This window comes from Danaus plexippus (genome assembly GCF_018135715.1).
Source record: "Danaus plexippus chromosome 22 unlocalized genomic scaffold, MEX_DaPlex mxdp_33, whole genome shotgun sequence".
Lineage (NCBI taxonomy): Eukaryota > Metazoa > Arthropoda > Insecta > Lepidoptera > Nymphalidae > Danaus > Danaus plexippus.
Genome location: NW_026869856.1, coordinates 1,877,383 through 1,893,556, shown reverse-complemented (window position 1 = coordinate 1,893,556; position 16,174 = coordinate 1,877,383). Strand labels below are relative to the sequence as shown.

The window sequence follows — 16,174 nt, the reverse complement described above, 5'->3', positions numbered from 1 at the left end:
TATATTGAAAGTCACATTAGTTATTGTAAGAGCAGTCATAGTCAGTACAATTCCAAATATGACTAACGATTATTTGAGTCATTTTATGAACAAAACCTAAATTTTATGTAAATTTTTTAATATAATTAAAAATTTTGTAAACTTTTTGCAACTATCATACGTTGACACATAGTCTTTAAAAAATTTATGAAATTTCAATATACAATAGATAAAAATAAACTAAATGATCATAAAATAATCTATTATTTAATAAAGTATTTGAATTGTGAAACATGTATCATAATTTTAAAAAAATATTGTAACGAAGAACGACATAAATAAAAAAAAAATTGCTTTACGTTAGCTATTGTAAGTTTATTTTTTAAATAATATTGTATTTACTACTTATTTCTTTTTTATGTTTTTCTAAAATTTTCTTTTTATACTGTTTTTATTAGCTTACAGTTATAGCATCAGCGAAAAGACGTGACTAAAGAGACGATTTTCTGGAACCAAAATCGAAAATGCATCATATTATTTATCCTTCTTTAATCTAAACACATTTTATTAACTTATGTCATTGTATGAGAAACTATAAGAGTACCTTTTACGATGTCAAAATTCCAATTATTCTCTAAGCCCTTGCTGAAGCTAGTAGTGTAATATTTATATAAAGTTTGCAATCTCTTAAATTATCTTTTCGCTGTTAAAACACTGATCATTAAGCGGGGCACGATTTATTCAGTCTTATAAAGTTTCAAGCAACCGTTTCTTTGTGAGAATTTAAGAGTTTTATCTTCTATTAAAACAATACAATGGTCATTATAATATTTTTTTGAATTATATAACAATGATTATAATATAAACTGTTGTTATAACTAAAAACAGATTTAGTTTTTTTCTTTAAAAAAAATATATTTGTACGTTTTCGAACGTTTATACGCTTAAAATTTAAACCAGCTCGTAACTGTTGTTATGTTTAAAATTATTTTTTAGAATAACATTATAATATACTTAGCAGATTTAATCAAGTGAAAATGTTCATACTTTTCATTTAAATAAATTATTATAAGAATTTCCTTATGTTAAGTTTTCACAATTTACTGTATTTTGCTTGCAAATTTTATATTTCAATGTTATATAAAGTCTTTTATTTATAAAAAATATTTTTTTTTTTTGTGAAAATTATAAAAATTCATACGTATTTCTAAACAACTATTTTATTGGAATAATTAAAAAAGAAAATTGTGAAAAAATATTAAATTTAATTAAAAATGTAAATATTAATGTTTGAAATAAAAAGAAAATTATTATTATTTTGCATTCATTTGTAAAATTCTTGATATATTTTGTGAAAATATACAAGAAAAAAATAGGAGGATTTTTTTTTTAAACAAATTATATTTTTGTATTTATCTTTGTTAATATTTTCATCATATTTTAGTTTATACGTACCTAACTCAATGTTTCAATAAATTAATTTGCAGACTTTAATTAATCTTCAAACTGAGTATAATCAAATAAAATTCAACAATATGTAAAAGTTATAATCTTTTAAAATAGAAGAAATCTTCAAGAGAAACTCTTTTTATATTTTAAAACATTCTTCATGTTTCTGTCAATTAGCGAATATCAATAAACGCTCCCGATAAAAGCTGGTCTCGGAACAAAGGTTCGTTAGCGGTTGAAAATTGTGATTGAAGACAAACTTGAACAAGAGAAAAGTTCATTCAGATTAAACAATACACAGAAACTTGTTTTAGATTATTTGAGGCCGATGTATTACGCAAATAATTATGATAATTCTACTAGCAAATACGAATTTAGATCTTAAGATGCACTGGATATAATTCAAGTTTGTTTGCAAGATACTTATATATAATACATTTAGAAAATTTATAAAATTAATAAATATATATTCGGTATGCCCTTTTTCTTTACTTTTAAACATTTTTATCGAGTCGATTTGCTTTGATCTTTATTTAGATATATGTGTTCTAGTGGATGATTTTTTTAAGGTAGAAAAACAAAAAAATCTCGACAAATTGATATAAAGCGTATGACTAATGTCCTTCAAAATTTTGAAAACATGTTCACATGTGACGCTGCTAAAGACCAATATTATCCTAATAATTTAAGATAAAATGTTGGAGTACAAAGTCTCACATCAATCAGACAAGAAGATGTTAAACAGATCGCTTCCACAACAATTAAAACTAACGGTAATCAAACTTCTGAGATTTTTGCAATACGAACCTTCCCTGATAAATATACAAAACAGCAAAAAAACTCATCAAAGTCAATGTATCTAGATCAATAATAAAAAAAAGGTGCTACTATCAAAGTCAAATTCAATCCGGGGGTAATTTCAAGCCGCTTCCAGACGAAATTGATTCGGAATATGTGGTTAGGTACGTATACGAGTGTGGTCACTAATCTCCCATAAAGGCACAGAGTATATTAAATTGTTATTAACTTATAATATAGGTACAAAAAAAGTCTATGATCCATAGGAATATAGTCTATTGGCAACATATGTTATACTTTTATGTATATATTATTATTTTTTATATTAATTTTCATACCACAATATTAATATCGTTATTTAAAAATCAATTAATTCTATACACTTTTTTATTTCCCTATCAGAATATGTTTTTATTACTTTCTTACTATTATAAAATTATGGTTAAATATCTTATAAAATAAATCTGGAAGCGACTTCAAAATTACATACAAAGTTTAAAATTTCTTAAAATTCTAGTCGCTCCACTTTTTACTTGTGAAATAACAGCCTGCCTGTGTAACTGTATTAAAATCTATTAACGTACAATGTTGCCATTTTAGCTGCCACAAAAATATCAGAAAAGAGTTTTGATACTAAATTCAATGATTGAATTAAACTCAATTGGAACGAGTCTTTACAATTCCCTTATAAGACATTCCGTATCTATCTCTATTTAACAAAGACACATGCCAATATTCTAGAAAATAAAGTGACAACTTGAAATAACTAATTGCATATAAAAATAAATAACAACAAACACATGAGACAATCACTGTTTTCATTCACAAGCATAATTTTTACCTGTCTTCGTGAACGCAAAATATACGGAATGGAGTAAGCAAGCGTTTATCAGTCATTATAGCCTATTACCAGAGCCTTTACCAGGGCTTTTACTTGTTGACTCTCTTTTCGAACCATATTCTAATGCCATGGAAAATCTTCAGCAAGTGTATTCCGTGGGTAGGAAATTTTCTCACATAACTACGCTACCATTGGGGAGCCAGGCTATGGGCTTGGTCTTCCTGTAAATGGCGGGCGGTATGATGACGAAAACTGTCTATTGTCAAATAAATCGTAATTAAAATCTGCCGAAATACTTGTAAAAGTTATACATATATATTTATAGTAATTTATATGAAATATATTACGTATGAGTTTCTTAGCCAATGAAAATTTTGCCATGATCGAACACCAAAATGACCTTCATACGTGAATATTGTAAATAAGAGCGGGTTTACAGACACGTATATTTGTTTTATATTACGTGAGCTATAACGTAGTTTCAATGTAAACTTCGTCCATCAAACAACTAAGTATCAGCAACAAGTTAGTCTTAGAGCAAGTGTTGCTTCATAGATTAACTTGGAATTTCGTTGTTACGATGTTAGCGTCTCAGTTTTAGTTAGGCTTATCGAATATGTATATTGATTTATACATACAAGTATAAATACGGAAATCATCTTTTATCATACGTACCTAATATGTATATGTGATGGAACGTTCTAGAATGTTCCTGTCAGTGGATAAGCAAACAATTATTTTTTGACTTATATAGTTTTTAAATCTAAAAACGTTTTATTCAATAGAATTTATTACGTGTGTGAAAAATTACGTTATAGTTCATGAATATGAAATTTAATAAATAATAATAATAAAAAAAATCTAAAAAATTTCGTTGTAAAATTGAAATTAAAGTCAATCAGTTTAAAACAAATTGCATTTATTACAAAATATAACATCTTTGTACACATCGATATTAATATCAGATATACCTTAGGACGTGTTGGTATTGACACCCATACTTACAATTTCAAAGTTAAATCATTTGATTTAACTTTGAAATTGTAAGTATTAGATAAAGCCTACAAAATATTCATAAAATAGTTCCCTCACTAAGGGTTCAATAGTTAACAACAAATTTTAAACCTCTTCGTTAATAAACGCAAATTAAATTACTTTCCTTCGAATCCTCAGTTAGTTTGTAACTTTTTTATGATAGTAAGAACTTAAACACCGACAGTTCGTAGGTTTAGAATTATTAACATTGATTAAGGCAAAACTAATAACTTTCAGTGTTTAAGTAAATGCATTCCTTAATTTAATTACAATAAAAAAGGCGACAATACTTTTCTTTGATTATGAGATAACGAAGCAGTCTTATATTAGTTAGTCTTATTTATATATATAAGTATATAATATTAATTCTAAACATTATTCACTATAAATTCGATCGTCCCCTATATTAAATAACTATCACAATACTATAAGTAACAAAAATATATAAAATGCACTGTTATTTTTATTTATATAGGAATTTACAACTCAGACTAGAATTCAATTTATCAGACTAATGTGATGTAATTTAAATAATACATATGTTATAAAAAATTATATATATATATATATATAATTTTTTATAACATATGTATTATTTAAATTTAATTATATATATATATATATATTTTTTTATAACATATGTATTTAAATTTAAAATATAAATTTATATTATTATTATTATTATGAGTGGATGAATATTTAGAAAACAAAAAATTAAAATATACATATATAATCTTGGAATATTAAAAGATATTTAAAACTGTTTTACATATTATGTAATATTTTCATTTTAATTTTTTTATTAAAAAAAGTATTTTTTTTCTTTTGACAGGTTATTACAAAAGAAATTGTCATCCCCAAAGAGACCAATACTTAATAAAAGCAAAAGTTAGGCTTGTTAATAATTCTATTACACGCATGTACTTTTACCGAAAAAAAAAATGTTTATTAATAGTCGAATTAATTTTAAATCTAATTTTTGGCGATAATGGCCTAATATGGCTCATTCGGAAGACATTGATACACCCATTCTTAATATATCCTCTTTGCATATTTAAAAATATAAGTTTCTTGAGTTAAAGTCGTCTTTAAGCAAATACATATGAAAACTTATTTGTTTGTATTGAAAACTATTTATAATAAATTTCAGATAATTTATATGTAATCAGTACATTATTGTAGAAACGGTTTTTGTACAGTAATATTTAAATCGAGTATTTTTTAATATTATCTAATCAGTCTGCCAATATCAATACATATAACCCGGAATAATCAGTGTATAAAACGTTTAAATTTATGCGATTTAATAAAACCTTTTTATTTAAACAAAAATTAAAATAATCAATATTTAAGTGGAGTTAAGACATAAAAATAATCTGTGGTAAACTGTAATTACTATTTTTTTCTGTAAAAAACTAAATAATTTTACTATTTTTTTTTCACGCACAGATTATAAGTTATTGATCTAAGCACAAGTCCTAAAGCTGCCAAACTGAGATCCCTTTCATGAAATAAAAATTTATAAATTTTGACCACTTCATAGTAAACGTAAACCAAAAAAGTAAAAATTAACTGTCTTCAAAATTATATATAATAGTCGAGCCTAGTAGTTCATATTCTACGATCGGTTCATTTAAAAAAAAAAACGATGACGTCATCTCTTTGAAATAAAACCTTTTTTCAACAACTGTCAATGTATTCTTTTTATCGCGTACCAATAAAGATGTATTTAACCGATATCTTAAACTGAACACTGATGCAGTGATATTAAAAAGTAAAAAGCTATGAACCTATTAAACGATTAAGAAGCGGATTGATATTTTCTACATAATTAAGTAACCTAGTACCAGGAGCTCACAACACGGAGTTTTACTTAGGAGCGATATTAATTTTTTTTTGCATTATATACTATACAACATGTAAATGTCTAGATATTTTTATTAAATACGTTTTATATAGAATGAAAAATTCATTATGAAGAGTTTGAGCTACAGAATAATGAATTTTTCATTCTCCGTCATTTATTTACCACTACTATATGTTTGTCGAATCCTAAACTCACTATTCCCTATTGTAAACTTTTCAATATAATGAGTATTAATCTATATATTTTTAAATCTCGTATTCGTTATTTCGTTGTATAATTTAAAATATATATATATTTTTTTTTATCATAATATATATGAACGCTTTCGAACCTAGGATATAACGTTTAAAAATAATAGAAAATTATATAAAATATCTTACAAACGGGGTTCAATAAATGCGTTATAATAAAAATTTTCCTAAACCAAGTCAACTGTATTTAGACGTATCCAAGATACGCCTACAAAGTATAGTAAATTTCTGTATAAAATTTTCAAATCAATTAAAATCCCAAACAAAACTCAGACAAAGGACAACACTTATAATAAATAGCGTCCCCACCGCACACACTGTATTCACCTACATTCATATAACTGAGATCAGGGATATTTTAAAAATAATTACATACATTCTTATGCTTTATTTAAATTATAACTCTAAGACAAATATACCGAGAAAAATTTACAATCTATATATGATCTATCTTAATATAGGAAAAAAATAATAATAATCATATCTTTAATCAGAATCGGCGCAGACTAAATATTTATTTGTATTCAGTCTGTGTATCTTTAATGTGAATCTGATGTCTACAGAATCACCAAAACCTTTGCCTGGGCCCGCCCCATCGTTGTCGAGGGCCGCCGTTGCGCTGATTGAACTGATTATATGGGGCCCTGAAGTTATTGCGAGGCCCCCAATTCCTCGGGAACCGGTTCATATAAGGCCGGGGGGCCTGGAAATCGTTACTCTTATAATCTTCGTACTCAGGCGATTGATTTCTTCTATCGAGGTTACGATTTCTTATATCATCATTATATTCGGCGTTATCTGGATTCTTTTGATAGTTGGTATTGAAGTTGTATCGTAGTTGGGGGGGCATGTTGTCGAAGGGGTTCGTCATGGGGGCCACGGGGGTTCCGTGGGGGGCCTCGATGTCTATATTAGCGTTTATCTGTATGAGATTACTGTTGTCCTTCTTCTCACCACCGACCAGTACTTTATTGTTGTTAAAGCTGTTGTGTCTGTGATCGCTCTGATTCTGTGTCTGGTACATACCTTCTGAAAATTATATAAAATTAATGTTGATAACTTGGTCTCTACTATGGTAAATATAGAGATATAAAGAATATCTTAGTAACAGGACGAAACAAATAATCAGACACATAATTAAAAAAAAACTAAAACTAAATTGATATTAAATACTCAATGCACCCAAAAAAAACTATGAACAAATTTTTTTTATAAGAAACTTTCATTATATAGTAAAGAGCATATAATATTTCTCATTATGATAATCTTACGCTCTTCGTCCTCTGATAGGTCCATATCGACACTCTCAACAATGTCGGAAGGAGGAGGTGGCAGGAGAGGCACACCCAGGGGCTGAGACAGTGGAGGTAGGCGGTAGTCCTGAACAAAAAATATATAAACACACATATATATATATATATATATATATATATATATATATATATATATATATATCTTATAACTAAGAGATACACCTTAGTAAGATTTTCTAGTGTCGCTCTAGATTCGAGTCGAGTGAAGCGACCTCAGCGTTTCGGTACAATTTTTTTTGGACATGAGTAACGTTTTATATCCATAAAATATAAATTGCTGATCCGACCTAATTGAAGTGAAACTTCAAATATGACAAGGTTGCGTTAAACATTCAACGTTACTGGGGAGAGGGAATAGAGACGGAGCAAGAGCAAGGGATCAATAGTGAATTGTAAGCAATGTTCATAATGTTTGCGTCAAAGAAACAATATGAGTTTACTAAAAATCGATTCCTACGCCTTGCTGTTTGCATTCCGACATTGCGAAGCTCCACTTCTTCGCCGCGGAGAAACTCCACGCACTATTTTAATTTTTATAAATAAAATCTTTCGTATGACAAAAAACCTCGACTCTATCACACATTAAGTTGTCGAGATCATCTCCGTGGATGAATCAGTCGCCACTATAGCGTTAACCGCTTCACTTAATAAATATATAAAATGCTTATTTGTATTATAAATAGTTGTATATTGAATAAAATTATTTACATAGAATTTTCATGAAGACTTATATATATATATATATAATATACAATACTCACTTGATCTACATTAACATGTCTGGGAGGTAGTTGTGTCAGCGATATAAGATTCCTGTGATCCACATCTGAAACATTTTTTATGGTAAATAATATTAACTAAAATATAATAAAATATATATTGTACTAATTATTTTATTTATGCGTATTGAGAAGTATAGTGAATTTATGAATGTATAGACAGGAGGATAACTATTAATAAAAAATATGGATTGAATTAAATCGAAGAGCAATATTTTTTTTATAAAAACCTTTTCGAATTTAATCTCATTGACTTATCATTGATTATGTTGTGAGACAATAATAAAATAAAGTCGCACTAACTAATATTAATATAAATTTTATGTCCAACGAAACGAGATAAAATTTGTAAATATAATACAAATATTATTTAGGTGGCTGCAATAACAAATATAGAAGAACTAAACATTTATTCTATGACTTCTCGCACTTTATATTACTGTGCTTATTTTTTTTACCTTGATGTGAATGACGTATAGGCGGAGGTACGGGCGTCGGAGGTAGACTTGGCAGTAGCCTGTGATCTACATCCTCGATATCTGTAATATGAAATAATACAGTGAATAAAATATACATTTAGTATGGAAAACAAGATATAATTTATAAAAAAAAACTATTAAAAGCACACAATTATACTTAGAGCAGTCGACTTAGGATATGTAAATGCAACTTTATTAATTCTTTCATATCATAATATATGCATATGTATATATAATAAAATATAAACAGTCCTTCTCTACTCATTAACTAAAATCTTCTTAAAGAGATCTTGTTTTTTAATATACTAATCACTCAGTTAATGCAAAATAATATTATTGCTCGATCCTATATATATATTTTTTCATATTTTTGTATACTAAATAAGATAATACAATGTCTCGTTATAGTAAAAACATAATATTGCTATGATTACAAGGTAGGCGTCAGCTTTTTATTAATAAGTTATAAATTAATAAATTTCAACTTATTTATACAAACAATAAGACGAGAGTAATGCTTGATTAATAATTATCAATACCCCCAAAAGAAAAAATATGATTTTATTGGATTTTTTCTTACTAATATTGAAGTTGCTACAAGTCACACTAAGATATAATGAGGTTAAATTAAATTAAACTTCTAATACTTATATAACATTAAAAAAGAATTCACTTAACCTACCTGTAAATGTATCAAATAGAATATGAAAATATTTTACTTTTGTCCTATTGGAAGAAAATATATACCATACAAATCCCATGAGTGAGTGTGTGTAATTGTGTATGTGTGTGTGTGTGTGTGCACTCACGTGTAAGACCTGGCAGTACAGGAGGCGGTGGCGGTGGTGGCAGGCGGCTGCGAAGCTCATGATCAGACGCGGAAATATCCTAGGAAGGTATTACGTATTAATTAAAAATAAACTTTACATTTTAAACTCTAACTCCTTATAAATTAGGCTTCTTTTATCATACTCAACTAACTAACTATAAAGTTAATCTGAACTACTGAATAAGCAATAATAATGCTTATTTTATAAGTATTACATATAAGTTTAGATATTTTGCTTTAAATTCAGCCGTTGTGTAGCGCCAAGGTCATAACAAGCTGTCAATATTTCCTATTATTCTAAATTAAATCTTATTCGTTTGAAAATAGAGTTTAGACTTCATCTGGCTAACCATTTTTTTCTAACATTGAATTGTACATTAACGAAAAAACGAAACTTGCTTTACTTTTCCGGATATACATGTTTCTTAACATTCTGACGTGATCCCTATATATATATATATTTATATATTTGTCTGTCTATTTGTTCCGGCCTATCTCAGGAAACGGTTAGACCGATTTGAACGATTGTTTCCCTGACATGACTCTATAATATTTATAAATATTATTCACAGTTAATTAGCTTTATATATAAACTATCTAACCACCTGTGTGTCTGTTCGTATCGGCACGGGCGGTGAGGCTGGGGGCTCCGCGAACACGTTACGTGCCACTGGCTGATAATACAACATATTAATGAGTTATTATTTAAAAAAAAAACATAATTCAATTACTATATTTTCTTAATAACCGATTAAATATATTAAAAATGAATTAAATACGTTTATAATATAAAATTTTAATTATTCTGTTCTTCCATAAAAAATTTGGTTTATTACAATATATATGAAATGTATATATTATAATAAAAAACTTAAGAAAATTAATCTCCATCATTTAAATAAAATTTAATTATAATATCTTAATTTTTTAGGTTTTCCCATATAACGTAGGTAGTTTTTAAACATCATAACAAAGACCAAGTTAACAAAAAGTAATCAGGATTCAAATATGTCTTCATACACTTTATAAATATATTTAAACTTTATATATATATATATATACATATATATGTGTATGTGTGTGTGTGTGTGTATTTGTGCGTGTGTGTGTTTGTGTGTGCGTATTTGTGCGTGTGTGTGTGTGTGTGTTTGTGTGTGTGTTTGTTAAATATAAAACTTACAAGAGGCACATTCCAAGTATTATTTGCCCATTGACTGTTTGTGACCACAGCTTCTGGTAGATAAGGTTGATCGGGTTCATCAGGAACTGGAATATGTTTAAAATCACATTAATTTATAAATTATTAACCTTTATAAGTCTACAATAACTACAATATGCACTGTTATATTATCACCTCAGGGTTATATTCTTATTGTATATTAATAGAATATGAGTTAATAGCATAGTATTTATGTATTATCTAATAATTTTTATCATACAAAATCATACGAAAAAACCACTAAAATATATATATGAGAGCGATTTAAAATCCGTGTTCGTCGTCAGAGTCCGCCATGATATTTCCTTTTAAAAAAATTAGTGCACAAACTCACGAATCCACTACTGACAGTAATAGTGACATCAATAGCTAACTAAACAATTTATCATTAAAACATCCAAGGAGGCTTTACAAGCCGCCAAATAATAAAACGAATGACTTAATTAAAAAATAACACATATATTTTATTATACATACTAGTGATAGTTTCCATGGTCCCGTAGAATGATGTCGGTGGTGGAGGGTTGGATTCCTTAAGGAGGTCCAATCCCGGAAGCGTATCTGGCTGTATGCTGCTATTAACTGGAAACATACAATATATACTATACCGATGTTTATCCGCGACCCCATCCGACTAAGTTGGGTTCAGAGAGAAATGTTATAATGTGTTAAAATAAATACACATAGTAACCTATCGAACAGAATTTTCATACTAAATAACCTAAACACCAACTTCAGCGCCCTCTGCCGGGCTCATATGTGTGTCTAGACCATTTAGGTGCCTAACAAATGCATACAAATATTAATTCAAACCAGCATATGTTTAAGAGTTCAGTGACAAACACATACATTTGAATCATATATAGAAAGATATATTATTAGAAATATTTATGTGGTTGCAAAAAAATTCATAGGCAAATGTAAATTTTACACATCAATTTCTTTTCACAGACTCAAGATATCGGATGGAATAAATTTGATAAAAAATTGTGTGATAAAAAAATAGTTATAATAGAAAATTAATTACATTATTATTAAAATAAGAAACTACATACCAATATTTAAATCCGCTTGGCTTTCATTGAATATAGCCATGGAGTTTTCGTTGAGGAACGACGATAGTCCCAAGTTATACAAGGACCCGTCAGCTGACACCGATGTATTGAAGGTTTGGTCGATGTTGTATGATACTGGAATTAATTTTAATATATTATAATCTAACATTTTATATATTAATTTCATATAATTTCTATAGAAACAACCTCTTAGTACTAACTGTGGATAAGCATATGAAGAGGAGAAAAAAAAAATTATATGTATGTATAAATGAAAATGAGAAAACATAATATACTTAATTACATAACAGGCTAGCTGTCATTAATGTTTATATATGTCATTAAATAAAATCAATAATTTTATTTTCATAAGAACGTAAAACTATACATATATATACACATATATATATATATATATATATACATATAGTTTTATTCTACAATGTCTCTGTCTGCTTTCAATATACCTTCATTTTCATTGGTGGGTAGTTCCAAATCCTCGTCCGGTCCAGGTGAGGGTACGTCTTCATCTCTAGTCGGCGGCGACGGTGCACTCGGTAGTGTTGGCAACAATTCATCTAACTTGCGTTTGAGAGCGCGCACTCGGGAACCGAAGTTTTTGTATGCCTTCAAATTAATTTTAAATACTATTAATATTTTAATAACAATATAGTATAGATATCGGTTCTAAGTCAATGTGTATGTAACTCTACATTTTTCAATTAATATTGGTTGCTTGTTTAAAATGTGGTCTTCGTCCGTACAAAGACGTGCTCAGTATATTCTGCCAGTGTCGTGTTTCAGTTAAAATTTTGTATGTACAAAACCTTTAATATTAAAAAATTTATGTTACAGGTTCATCTACCTTTTTAAATTTCAACCTAGTTTATCTTGATGTAGTGTGATAATAACATTATAATTCACTGTGTCCTATTGGTCTATATTTCTGAAACTAACCTATTTTTTTTAGAAACCTAATTGTCATAATTTCTGCTATTTTTTTTATATATATATATACATACATTATACAGTAATAATTATAATTGCAATTCAGTACATAACTTGACAATATCAAACATACTGCAGTTTTCATACTATTCATATATATTAAGAAATAGCAAGTTTGGTCCGAATCAAGAGTAATATATTTTTATATAACTTATTAACTTGGTTCAAAACCATGAAAAACAAGATTTAAATAGAATACAGGCAGAAATTCATGACAGATTTAATATGAACCTACACTTATGTTACTATCGAGCTGGAGACACCATAATTTCAGAATCAAATAAGTAAATCATGCTTTGAAAATAGCAATTTCTTATGTGCAAACAAAATAAAATGCTCACATATGCCACAACTTTAACTTCTCCCCTCTGCGTAGAGTAGTATTGGTTTGCTGAACTCAACAATGCTAGTAATGCCTCTCTAGCAACTATTTCCCTCTGTAATGCTTGAGTGTATCGTTCCACACATTGTATGCCTTCATTGAGTTCCTTTTCTACGTCATCCTTGCTACTTCTCTCTGTTAAAACATTAATAATTTTAACATTAATAGATATAGTAGTTTTAATTTGCAATAAATAAACTGTTAAGGTAGTGTTTTAATATATTTTAGGGTTTATATCAAAATTGAATGAAGGAATGTCCTTGCATTATGCTACAATACGACTCCTGATATATTACTCAAGGTATAGAAGAAATATATATGTATTGTAGAGACAATTACCTTTTAAATTTGAACATAATGCATCCGTATCCGACAATTCTAATGGACTGTTACAAATACATTTCAATTTCACCTGAGTATCCGCTTCTAGCACAGTACACTGTTTTATCTTGTTGACCAACTGTTGAGGCTGAAAATTGAACAAAAAGTTTAACATAGTAATTACAAGAGATTGTAACATAAAGTAACCATAGATTTTATATTGCAATTTGAGTCTGTTCATAACAGCGGTGAGACAATGTAAGTAATTAACTTTCAACGATTTAAGAAAACATTTCATATAATTAGTTGAAAATATATTATGTGAATAATGGTAAAGCTATACAGGCTGTTTATTTTTTAATATACTGCATATTAAAAATTAAACAGCATGTATAAAGTAAAAGTCTTTAGATTAAAGTCTACTTGCTTGAAAATCCAATGGATCGTCATCAGTCTTTTTAACAGCCCCCGCACTCAGAAGACCTGTGAGATCTGATAAGAACTCATCATCATAAACTGATCTTTGTTCCCAGATTTTGAATATCCTCAATATCTTCGGTCTAACTTTCTCATCTCTGCAATATTTGTGAAGGTATGAATTTGAGTGTTTAAATACTAAAAAAACTTAGGTTATGTTTATAGTTTTTCCTAAGGGTTAAGTAATGAGTAAAATATAGTTATATAAAATATATCAAAAATAAATGCCATTAATACATATATGCTACAGAAATAACTTTTTATAAGTCTATAATTATAGATATATAATGGGTTGAAAGAAATACTTAAGAATATTTTATCTGGAAATACTCTTTGTATTTTCTAACCTGACTAGTGGTGTAGCTTTTTGCAAATTAAGACCCCAGCTTTCAACAAACTCGTAATTTTTCCTTTTGCTATATTGAATAACATCGTTAGCTAAATAAAACAACACAAGTCGCTGTTCCACCTTCACTCTCTTCAACACATTCAACCAACTGGAAACTATCTTTTTATGGTGAGTTCTTTGTTTCAAACACCAGCTAGATAGAGACTGGATACTTTCCTGTGTATCCTTCAGCTGTGTGAGTTTCTTTTCGAACGCTAAAGTATTGAATTCTTCGGTTTCACCCATTGTTGTGATACGAGCTCCTAGCAACACATCACTGACGCCGGAAATATGATAAATAATAACAACAATCACTACCGACACAAAACATCACAACATGAACACTTGTATATTTTTAATAACACCCTTATATTATTTACAAATAAACTTATACACACTCTTTCACTTAAACTACCGCGTTTTTGTCTTGTCAAATAAATAATTATTTTTATGTGTTCAATATATATTACTTCCTCAAATATAATATGTTCAAATAATCTGATAACAAAGTGAGTTATCCTTTATAGAACTACGTTTTCAAACATCTTCAATTGTTATATATTTGCATCCTTAAATCAAACGGCCCAGTAAGACTCTATACAACAACCGCCATTTTCTATAAAATACAATGTGTTGTCAAAGTCACAATAGATTATATAATTTTATTGATATTTTAATAATAGATTACAGCATAGTAAATGTTTGCATAATTTACATATTTATTTCATCTTTTTTAATATATGTATAACAAAACTGATTTCTTTTTACATTGCTGTTTGTCATTTCGTGTTAAAACAAACGAGAGTTTACTTATATTATTTAAAATAAAAACTTTAAACCTCTGTTTTCATTGTAAAAATATGAGTATTTAAAAATAAAGCTGTTCTGAATTTTTGAGGAAATATCCACATAAAAAAAATCTATTTACCTTCTCAGACACAAAACTCTCACCATAGTTGAAAAGTTAAAATGTAAATATATAGATTACCACAGATATAAAAACTTTATCAATCATAATATCTAAGATTTTGCGGGTACTCATTTAAATTAAAGTAAGATTTTCAAGGTAAGGCAGACGAAATGAAAGATTCTCATCTCGTCTGCACAAGATCACGGTTGCTGTAAAAGAACCGAAACATATCCGATAATCTTAGTTTCATTTAGTTTTACCAGGGATTGAAACTCTTCATTTGAATTCTACTATGAAATAAAGAAATCAACCCAGTTCTTTTAAAATATCTATATTTTATTGAGAGATCTTTGAAACACAGAAAGAAATTTAAATAATCTTTGATCAATTTATTCATTCGGACATTACCAAATATGTTTGTTTTTATTCGTGTTTTTAACACTTTCCCATTTACTTAAAGTTTTAAACTCCACGTTCCTCTCATATTTAGGTTGTTATTAGATTTTTCTAATTCAGACAAAACAGTCAATGGTATTAGACATGTTAAATAATTATATAAAGGTTTAAATAAAACAACGTCATGATTTTGCAAACGTAAAATTTATATTCTACTCAAAATGCAACATTCATCAATATTCAGTATAAAAAATAAATTACATAACAAATATATTCGCTAAAACGCATCACTAATAAGAATAAAGCATCTCAAATCACTAACACATCTGAATGCTAAAACAACATACAATATCACTATAGTACGATTCTAACTCAATATTTCCTAAGCCATAATGAAC

The 16,174-nt window shown here is 27.9% G+C and overlaps 1 protein-coding gene across 2 annotated transcripts; it reads right to left on the bottom strand.

The window, feature by feature from the left end:
* Positions 1-6,593: 6,593 nt before the first annotated feature.
* On the bottom strand, positions 6,594-15,087 carry LOC116773403 (regulation of nuclear pre-mRNA domain-containing protein 2). Of its 2 annotated transcripts, none has more exons than XM_032665832.2 (14): positions 14,430-15,087; positions 14,033-14,180; positions 13,624-13,753; positions 13,244-13,419; positions 12,362-12,521; positions 11,895-12,029; positions 11,317-11,421; positions 10,801-10,886; positions 10,226-10,294; positions 9,601-9,679; positions 8,771-8,851; positions 8,295-8,359; positions 7,492-7,600; positions 6,594-7,249 (listed from the first exon to the last, which is right to left on the bottom strand). In XM_032665832.2, exons 1-14 carry the CDS (start codon positions 14,714-14,716, stop codon positions 6,786-6,788), a joined length of 2,094 nt encoding a protein of 697 aa, XP_032521723.2. In that variant the 5' UTR covers positions 14,717-15,087; the 3' UTR covers positions 6,594-6,785. The 2 variants fall into 2 exon arrangements, with proteins under 2 accessions (XP_032521723.2, XP_061384845.1); XM_061528861.1 differs by having other exon boundaries at positions 6,594-7,246.
* Between the last annotated feature and the right edge of the window lie 1,087 nt (positions 15,088-16,174).

What these genes read in the sequence shown, in the direction of transcription:
- LOC116773403 (XM_032665832.2), bottom strand. Translation starts at nt 14,716, where the DNA reads ATGGGTGAAACCGAAGAATTCAATACTTTAGCGTTCGAAAAGAAACTC. An exon ending in ACGATCCATTGGATTTTCAA is followed by an intron (nt 13,754 to 14,032) that starts GCAAGTAGACTT and finishes TTCAATTTTCAG; the next exon opens with CCTCAACAGTTGGTCAACAA. An exon ending in CCAAGCGGATTTAAATATTG is followed by an intron (nt 11,422 to 11,894) that starts GTATGTAGTTTC and finishes GTATGTTTCCAG; the next exon opens with TTAATAGCAGCATACAGCCA.